Genomic DNA, 10,388 nt, shown 5'->3' with positions numbered 1-10,388 from the left:
CTCTCTCACTTTGACAACTCCAGGTTCACCATAATAAAAATGTATTTCATTTGTCTGACTCTTAAGGATGTAATAAATTCAATTCGACGTCCTTGGGTCAGGGTCAAGGAGTAAAGACTACCTTGTTGGCACTAGGACCCAGCAAAAAATAATGACATGTGGGAAGCCATGTAAGTCAGTGCTGGAAAACTTGCAGCAGAGAAGGGAAAATGATTCAGAGAGGGAGGGAATGAAAGAGACCACAAACAAAGAACGGAGACAGGGAAAGAACACAGGGAGGTGGGAGCGAGATAAAGAGAGACAGAATGACTCTGGGCAGACAAGAGGAACAGGGCTGCAGCTGGAAAGAGTGACAGCTCAAGATCAAGAGGCTGATAGAGTGAAGGAGGAGCCCACTAAGGAGGGAGGGAGGAGGAGGAGTCTTCAACAATACGAAGATAAAAAAAAATCGCTTTGGAGAGAGAAAGATCTACAAACAGAACCCGTCCAAACACAGCCATTACACTGGCGCAGCGTGTTGAGCCCAAGGAATATGGATTGAAGTCAAGACAAGTTGGAAATTTATCTGGGAACAGGACACCCTAATTAAACCAACAACCAAAGGAACAACTTCTATTGCGAAGAGAGGGAGAGAAAGACAGACAGTGAGAGGGAGCAAGAGAAGAGAGAGCACAGGGCAGTGAACGAGTAAGGGAAAAAGAGTGGCTAGACAGAGGAGGGCAAAAGAAGAGAATTAATACCACCCACTGTGCCAATACCACACACAGAGTAAAATTGTTACGCACATACACACATTCAAAGACAGAAAACCTGCCTGTGCCACACACACAGTATTTATGTCTCACACATTGGCTATACCACACACACCAAATTTCTCAAACAAGTTTGCATGCAACATATGCAGTAAGTATTCGACACGCTGAAATCAAAACGTTTATATCAACAGAAACGGAGAGAAACAAAGAAGATAAAGAGGCATGGAGAGACATTAAAGCGTCATATGGGTTGGTATTACTACGCACAGAGTGACATAGACAGACAAAACGCAACATAGTGGCATCACGGGGCCTCCACAGGAGCAGGAACTCTTTGAAAACTAACCTGAGGAACTATACTGCCAACTTAACCCCCAAAAATAATTACCACAGAACTGAAGGCCGGTGATTCTTCTAAACTTTGACTACAATCCTATTACGATTAACCAGCAGCAAACCAGAGCAACTGTATTGAGGATCTATCATCTCCGTAGTATGGGTGCCTAAGACAGGCGAGCTGAAGAGCTGTGTCCCTGGAAGGAGCACCACCAGCCCTCCAGCCCTTCCCCACCATGCTGCCCCATACGGCCCAGGGCAGGGGCACCTTAAGCAGGGTACGAGGGCTCCTGCTGCTGCCCCTCCTAATGGTGCTGCTGGTGACTTTTTGTGCTGCACAGAGCGAAAAGAGTCAGGAGAACCAGGGAGAGAATAACACTGGCAGTACGGAGAGCCCGGTACGTCTCTATTTTCACACACACCGTTAGCAATACGTCTCTCACATGTACACACATAATCGCACATTAACAGTTAAACACGTTTTTTTTCTCTCCAAATGGCAGTATGTGTCTGACTTGATGAATGACTGTTATGATGGGTATAAGATTGTGAGTCAGATATAATTGCGGTGGTAAATATTATGATATTGCTGTTCAGTGTGAGGACCAAGTGGTTACAGTCCGTAAGGTTAAAGGGGATATTTTTCAACATTCATGGTAGTAGTAACTCATTGTAATTGCAGGAGACTGTCTCCTCAGATGTGGCCATCGTCAGTCCTCGTAACTCCTGGCTCGTCTTCAGACACAACTCCAACAAAGGAGAGAACAAGAAGACCAAGCCCCCAAAGAGGGCATCTAAGGTGAGTAGATATACAAATGGAAACCCACACAGATCTACACAGTAGGCTAATACAAGCCTAGCTAACACAGGTACAAGCTAGCTAACACCGGTACATTCACATTCTGGCTTATATAAGTACTGAACAAAAACAGAAACACAACATGCAAAGATTTTACTGAGTTACAGTTCATATAAGGAAATCGGTCAATTGAAATAAATGAATTAGGCCCTAATCTATGGATTTCACATGACTGGGCAGCGGCGCAGCTATGGGTGGGCCTGGGAGGGCATAGGCCCACCCACTGGGGAGCCAGGCCCAGCCAATCAGAATGAGTTTTTCCCCACAAAATACTTTATTATAGACAGAAAAACTCCTTAGTTTCATCAGCTGTTCGGGTGGTTGGTCTCAAACGATCCCGCAGGTGAAGAAGCCAGATGTGTAATCTCGCCAGCCCAGGACCTCCACGTGTTCTGTGGTTGTGAGGACATACTGCCAAATTCTCTAAAATGACGTTGGAGGAGGCTTATGGTAGAGAAATAAACATTACATTCTCTGGCAACAGCTCTGGTGGACATTCCTGCAGTCAGCATGCCAGTTGCACACTCCCTCAAAACTTGAGAAGTCTGTGGCATCGTGTTGTGTGACAAAAGTGCACATTTTAGTGGCCTTTATTGTCCCCAGCACAAGGTGCACCTGTGGAATGATCATGCTGTTTAATCAGCTTCTTGATATGCCACACCTGTGGGTGGATTATCGTGCCAAAGAAGAAATGCTCACAAATGGGGATGTAAATGTTTTTTGTGGGTATGGAACATTTATTTTATTTCAGTTCCTGAAACATGGGCCCAACACTTTACGTGTTGCGTTTATATCTTTGTTTAGTATATATACAGTGCCTTCAGAAAGTATTCATACCCCTTGACTTATTCCACATTTGTTGTGTTACAGCCTGAATTCAAAATCGATTAAATCTTTTTTTCACCAATTTACACGCAATACCCCATAATGACAAAGTGAAAACATGTTTTTAGAAATGTTAACAAATCCATTAAAAATTAAATACAGAAATATAAAATGTATATAACTATTCACACCCCTGAGTCAATACATGTTAGGATCCCCTTTGGCAGTGATTACAGCTGACAGTCTTTCTGGGTAAGTCACTAAGAGCTTTGCACAACTGGATTGTACAATATTTGCCCATTATTATTTTTTACAATACTTCAAGCTCTGTCAAGTTGGTTGTTGATCATTGCTAGACAGCCATTTCAGCCATAGATTTTCAAGACGATTTAAGTCAAAACTGTAACTATGCCACTCAGGAACATTTATAGTCATCTTGGTAAGCAACTTTAGTGTATATTTGGCCTTGTGTTTTAGGTTGCTGTCATGCTGAAAGGTGAATTTGTCTCCCAGTGTCTGTTGTAAAGCAGACTGAACCAGGTTTTCCTTTAGAATTCAGCCGGTGCTTAGCTTTATTCTTTTAATCCTAAAAAACTCCCTAGTCCTTGCTGATGACCATGCTTTAAAATATGAAGAGTTGTACACAGTGATGTGTTGTGTTGGATTTGCCCCCAAAATAAAGCTTTGTATTCAGGACATAAAGTTAATTTCTTTGCTACATCTTCTACAGTTTTACTTTCATGCCTTATTGCAAACAAGATGCATGTTCTGGAATATTTGTATTCTGTACAGGCTTCCTTCTTTTCACTCTGTCATTTAGGTTAGTATTGTGGATTAATTACATTGTTGCTGATCCATCCTCAGTTTTCTCATTTCACCAATAAACTCTGTAGCTGCCTCCCATCGAGAATAACTGTAACCAATCAGTTTGAGATGTAGAAGCCCTTAGATATTCCCGTTTGTCTGAACTCTTTGAGGACTGATCATCGAGGACTGGTTTCATAATTGTTTTTTTGTCTCTGTCTGTAGCATGGTCTACCGGGCCCCCCCGGACCACCAGGCCCTCAAGGGCCACCCGGCCCCCCCGCCCCCCTGTTACCTCAGCAGGAAGAGCTGATGCAGGAGTTCCAGCTACGACTGAGAGGTACGTAAGAACAGACCAATGGCAGACTCTGAAATTAAGGGACAGACCTGGATGTCAACCAGTTATTGGTCTCCACTAGGCTACGACATAGTGTCAAGTGTATCCTAAGGTTCAAATTTTGTTCAATCATGGCCTGGGGTGGTCTAGCGGTTACAGGCCTATCGTGTCGATTCTGGCCCTTCTGGCACAAAGAACTGAAAGATTGGCTTGATATATTTACACATTTCAAATATGGACAGTCCAGGGATATTTTACCCCCGATCTTGATAATAAATTAGCATGCCAGACACTTTGGGATAACATAAATAGGGAACAATGATAACAATAGGCCACACCAACATGAGTTTCCATTCATACAAAACGCTGGGTAAATTTCCACAGTAGGTTTGCTGTGGTAAACAATTAAATACTTAGTTTCTATTGTATGGAATGCTTGTCAAATAGATACATCGCCATTAGTCTGTTCAAAAAGGTCTCAGTTGTTCCGATTACAATACCAACCAGAGGGCGAACATATCTTAGAAGACTTTGGTTGCAAGCAGGACTACGGTAATACCGATATAATATTTTAGGATGCGGTAATGAGGTGACCAATAATGGTGACAGTTGAGATCAGCTGTGACGGGAAATTAGAGCGTATTGATGGTTTATTGAGACATCAGGTGGCGATAATCTAGAGCAATCGGTGGTTGCAATAGGCCCCATATTTGATTATATTCCAATTGGCTACATTATGTAGGCTACCCGTTAGCCTATTAATCATCACATAATTGTGACAATGGTGCTAGTACGAACTCGGACACAGGCACAGAGAAACACAGCAGGCAGAGGTAAAGGGTACATCCAGAATATTTACTTAAGGTCTTCATAGCAAAACAACAAAGCAAGGGCACACGAGAACACTGAACAAAATATGAGACCTGAGCAACTGGCCCAGTCCACAGAGGAACCTAAATAGTCATCCAGCAGGTGATCCCAATAAGCCCAATCAGGGTCACCTGGATACCAGATGTAACCCAAGGGTTCTCTCCAGTGGCAACCTCAGGTAGTACACTCAAGGGAGAAAACCTGACCTGTAACAGGACCCCCCTACCCCCTCAAGGAATGGCTCCTGACGTCCCACCAGGGGTAGCTGAACATCGACGGAAGTCCTGAATTAATCCGGGGTACAAAATGTCCCGGGCCGGAACCAAGGAACGTTCCTCAGGCTCGTAACCCTCCCAGTCCACGAGACACTGAGTCCCTCGCCGGAACTGACGACTGGAGAGGATGCATCACACCGTGTAGGCTGGCTGTCCTGCTATCATGCGAGGCGGAGTTGGAGGCCGAGTGGCCAGAACCAGAGGACTGAACACCATGGGCGGCGATGACGGTTGGACTGTTGTTGAACCCGAACTGAGGACCTCAGGAGCACTGACCAAGCCCTCTTCCAGGTCCAGAACGAGAGGTGAGGCATTGAGCTGACAGAACCATCACTTCAATCTCCTGATCTGGAAACAGGGGGGGCTGGTAATCGTACAACACCTGGAATGATGACAGGCCAGAACACTGGAAAGTGTTGTGTGCATACTCCACCCAGGGAAGGTGCTGACTCCCAAGTGGCGGGGTTGGGGAACACACGGGTGGTCTCCAGATCCTTGTTCACCCGCTCAGTTTGACCATTGGACTGAGGGTGACAACCTGAGGACTGGCTGATGACCCCAGAAGAGTACAAAATTCCCTCCAAAATTTGGAGGCAAACAGGGGGCCCCGGTCGGAGACTATGTCCAGAGGAAGACTGTGAAGGCGGAAAACTAGCTGAGCAGTCTCACGGGCAGATGGGAGTTTAGTCAGCGGAATTTTATTTATTTATTTATTTTATTTTACCTTTATTTAACCAGGTAGGCAAGTTGAGAACAAGTTCTCATTTACAATTGCGACCTGGCCAAGATAAAGCAAAGCAGTTTGACAGATACAACAACACAGAGTTACACATGGAGTAAAACAAACATACAGTCAATAATAAAGTATAAACAAGTCTATATACAATGTGAGCAAATGAGGTGAGAAGGGAGGTAAAGGCAAAAAAAGGCCTTGGTGGCAAGGTAAATACAATATAGCAAGTAAAACACTGGAATGGTAGTTTTGCAATGGAAGAATGTGCAAAGTAGAAATAAAAATAATGGGGTGCAAAGGAGCAAAATAAATAAATAAATTAAATACAGTTGGGAAAGAGGTAGTTGATAGGGCTAAATTATAGGTGGGCTATGTACAGGTGCAGTAATCTGTGAGCTGCTCTGACAGTTGGTGCTTAAAGCTAGTGAGGGAGATAAGTGTTTCCAGTTTCAGAGATTTTTGTAGTTCATTCCAGTCATTGGCAGCAGAGAACTGGAAAGAGAGACGGCCAAAGAAAGAATTGGTTTTGGGGGTGACCAGAGAGATATACCTGCTGGAGCGTGTGCTACAGGTGGGAGATGCTATGGTGACCAGCGAGCTGAGATAAGGGGGGACTTTACCTAGCAGGGTCTTGTAGATGACATGGAGCCAGTGGGTTTGGCGACGAGTATGAAGCGAGGGCCAGCCAACGAGAGCGTACAGGTCGCAATGGTGGGTAGTATATGGGGCTTTGGTGACAAAACGGATTGCACTGTGATAGACTGCATCCAATTTGTTGAGTAGGGTATTGGAGGCTATTTTGTAAATTACATCGCCAAAGTCGAGGATTGGTAGGATGGTCAGTTTTACAAGGGTATGTTTGGCAGCATGAGTGAAGGATGCTTTGTTGCGAAATAGGAAGCCAATTCTAGATTTAACTTTGGATTGGAGATGTTTGATATGGGTCTGGAAGGAGAGTTTACAGTCTAACCAGACACCTAAGTATTTGTAGTTGTCCACGTATTCTAAGTCAGAGCCGTCCAGAGTAGTGATGTTGGACAGGCGGGTAGGTGCAGGTAGTGATCGGTTGAAGAGCATGCATTTAGTTTTACTTGTATTTAAGAGCAATTGGAGGCCACGGAAGGAGAGTTGTATGGCATTGAAGCTTGCCTGGAGGGTTGTTAACACAGTGTCCAAAGAAGGGCCGGAAGTATACAGAATGGTGTCGTCTGCGTAGAGGTGGATCAGAGACTCACCAGCAGCAAGAGCGACCTCATTGATGTATACAGAGAAGAGAGTCGGTCCAAGAATTGAACCCTGTGGCACCCCCATAGAGACTGCCAGAGGTCCGGACAACAGACCGTCAGATTTGACACACTGAACTCTATCAGAGAAGTAGTTGGTGAACCAGGCGAGGCAATCATTTGAGAAACCAAGGCTGTTGAGTCTGCCGATGAGGATGTGGTGATTGACAGAGTCGAAAGCCTTGGCCAGTTCAATGAATACGGCTGCACAGTAATGTTTCTTATCGATGGCGGTTAAGATATCGTTTAGGACCTTGAGCGTGGCTGAGGTGCACCCATGACCAGCTCTGAAACCAGATTGCATAGCAGAGAAGGTATGGTGAGATTCAAAATGGTCGGTAATCTGTTTGTTGACTTGGCTTTCGAAGACCTTAGAAAGGCATGGTAGGATAGATATAGGTCTGTAGCAGTTTGGGTCAAGAGTGTCCCCCCCTTTGAAGAGGGGGATGACCGCAGCTGCTTTCCAATCTTTGGGAATCTCAGACGACACGAAAGAGAGGTTGAACAGGCTAGTAATAGGGGTGGCAACAATTTCGGCAGATAATTTTAGAAAGAAAGGGTCCAGATTGTCTAGCCCGGCTGATTTGTAGGGGTCCAGATTTTGCAGCTCTTTCAGAACATCAGCTGAATGGATTTGGGAGAAGGAGAAATGGGGAAGGCTTGGGCGAGTTGCTGTTGGGGGTGCAGTGCTGTTGACAGGGGTAGGAGTAGCCAGGTGGAAAGCATGGCCAGCAGTAGAAAAATGCTTATTGAAATTTTCAATTATGGTGGATTTATCAGTGGTGACAGTGTTTCCTATCTTCAGTGCAGTGGGCAGCTGGGAGGAGGTGTTCTTATTCTCCATGGACTTTACAGTGTCCCAGAACTTTTTTGAGTTAGTGTTGCAAGAAGCAAATTTCTGCTTGAAAAAGCTAGCCTTGGCTTTTCTAACTGCCTGTGTATAATGGTTTCTAGCTTCCCTGAACAGCTGCATATCACGGGGGCTGTTCGATGCTAATGCAGAACGCCATAGGACATTTTTGTGTTGATTAAGGGCAGTCAGGTCTGGGGAGAACCAAGGGCTATATCTGTTCCTGGTTCTAAATTTCTTGAATGGGGCATGTTTATTTAAGATGGTTAGGAAGGCATTTTTAAAAAATATCCAGGCATCCTCTACTGACGGGATGAGGTCAATATCCTTCCAGGATACCCCGGCCAGGTCGATTAGAAAGGCCTGCTCGCTGAAGTGTTTCAGGGAGCGTTTTACAGTGATGAGAGGAGGTCGTTTGACCGCTGACCCATTACGGATGCAGGCAATGAGGCAGTGATCGCTGAGATCTTGGTTGAAGACAGCAGAGGTGTATTTAGAGGGGAAGTTGGTTAGGATGATATCTATGAGGGTGCCCGTGTTTAAGGCTTTGGGGAGGTACCTGGTAGGTTCATTGATAATTTGTGTGAGATTGAGGGCATCAAGTTTAGATTGTAGGATGGCTGGGGTGTTAAGCATGTTCCAGTTTAGGTCGCCTAGCAGCACGAGCTCTGAAGATAGATGGGGGGCAATCAGTTCACATATGGTGTCCAGAGCACAGCTGGGGGCAGAGGGTGGTCTATAGCAGGCGGCAACGGTGAGAGACTTGTTTTTAGAGAGGTGGATTTTTAAAAGTAGAAGTTCAAATTGTTTGGGTACAGACCTGGATAATAGGACAGAACTCTGCAGGCTATCTTTGCAGTAGATTGCAACACCGCCCCCTTTGGCAGTTCTATCTTGTCTGAAAATGTTGTAGTTTGGAATTAAAATGTCTGAATTTTTGGTGGTCTTCCTAAGCCAGGATTCAGACACAGCTAGAACATCCGGGTTGGCAGAGTGTGCTAAAGCAGTGAATAGAACAAACTTAGGGAGGAGGCTTCTAATGTTAACATGCATGAAACCAAGGCTATTACGGTTACAGAAGTCGTCAAAAGAGAGCGCCTGGGGAATAGGAGTGGAGCTAGGCACTGCAGGGCCTGGATTCACCTCTACATCGCCAGAGGAACATAGGAGGAGTAGAATAAGGGTGCGACTAAAAGCAATAAGAATTGGTCGTCTAGAACGTCTGGAACAGAGAGTAAAAGGAGGTTTCTGGGGGCGATAAAATAGCATCAAGGTATAATGTACAGACAAAGGTAAGGTAGGATGTGAATACAGTGGAGGTAAACCTAGGTATTGAGTGATGAAGAGAGAGATATTGTCTCTAGAAACATCATTGAAACCAGGAGATGTCATTGCATGTGTGGGTGGTGGAACTAATAGGTTGGATAAGGTATAGTGAGCAGGACTAGAGGCTCTACAGTGAAATAAGCCAATAAACACTAACCAGAACAGCAATGGACAAGACATATTGACATTAAGGAGAGGCATGCTTAGTCGAGTGATCAAAAGGGTCCAGTGAGTGGAGAGGTTGGTTTAGGGTCACGGCGATTTAGACAGCTAGCCAGGCCAACCGGTAGCAAGCTAGCATAGGATGGAGGTCTGTTGTTAGCCACCTCTTGCGTTTGGTCAGTAGATTAGTAGGGTTCCGTGTGGTAGAGGGGATTAATCCAAATCACACAACAACAACAAAAATAAGAACAATATATATAGTTATAGAGGCCCGAGAAGAAAACATAATAAAAATAAATAAATTGTCCGATTGTCTATTCAGATAGCAGCCGGTAAGACAGCTAACGGTTAGCGGGCCGCAGATGGGCGTTCAGGTAACGTCGCGACAGAGGAGCCAGCCGGATCTCATTCAGGTAGATAACGTCGGCAGTCCGGTTGTGAAGGCCCGGTGGGGCTCCGCGTAGGCAGTGAAACGGTTCCGGATAGGTGACTGCAGCCCAGGAGTGAATGATGGAACTCAGGAGTGATTGACGGAGCTGGCTAGCACCGGAACAATCGATGTTTGCTCCGGAATCGACGAAAGCCGACTGTCACACGGATAGCAGCTAGCTAGCTGTGAGATCCGGGTATGAATGTCCAGAGAGCAGTTGAAATCCAGGGACATGGAGAGAAAAATTGGTCCGGTATGTTCCGTTCCGAGCCGCGCTGCGCCGTACAAAACTGGCGATAGATTTTCGATAGATTTTCGAGCTAAAGGACAGCCGATGACCACAAACCGTGGTTAGCTTCTGATTAGCTTCTGATTAGCTTCTGGATTAGCTTCTGGGCTAGCTCCTGGCTAGCTTCTGGCTAGTTTCTGGCCAGCCTCCTGGAGTTTCTGGCTAGCTTCCTGAAGGATTGCAGATCTGAGGTAAATAATACTTTTTTATAAATATAAATTGGTGAGGCTGGTTGCAGGAGAGTGTTTAGAAGA

At 45.2% G+C, this 10,388-nt stretch overlaps 1 protein-coding gene across 1 annotated transcript in view; it reads left to right on the top strand.

Moving 5' to 3' along the window:
* Positions 1–203: 203 nt before the first annotated feature.
* Positions 204–10,388, top strand: part of si:ch1073-184j22.1 (erythroferrone) — a 29,242-nt gene continuing 19,057 nt past the window's right edge. The window contains exons 1-3 of the mRNA XM_021612657.2: positions 204–1,489; positions 1,774–1,890; positions 3,805–3,919. Of these exons, the coding sequence (XP_021468332.1) occupies positions 1,328–1,489; positions 1,774–1,890; positions 3,805–3,919 (394 nt within the window). The 5' untranslated portion in view covers positions 204–1,327. The remainder of the gene's footprint in view (positions 1,490–1,773; positions 1,891–3,804; positions 3,920–10,388) is intronic.

The sequence above is a fragment of the Oncorhynchus mykiss genome, chromosome 8 (genome assembly GCF_013265735.2).
Source record: "Oncorhynchus mykiss isolate Arlee chromosome 8, USDA_OmykA_1.1, whole genome shotgun sequence".
Lineage (NCBI taxonomy): Eukaryota > Metazoa > Chordata > Actinopteri > Salmoniformes > Salmonidae > Oncorhynchus > Oncorhynchus mykiss.
This window is presented reverse-complemented; position numbering and strand designations above follow the sequence as displayed.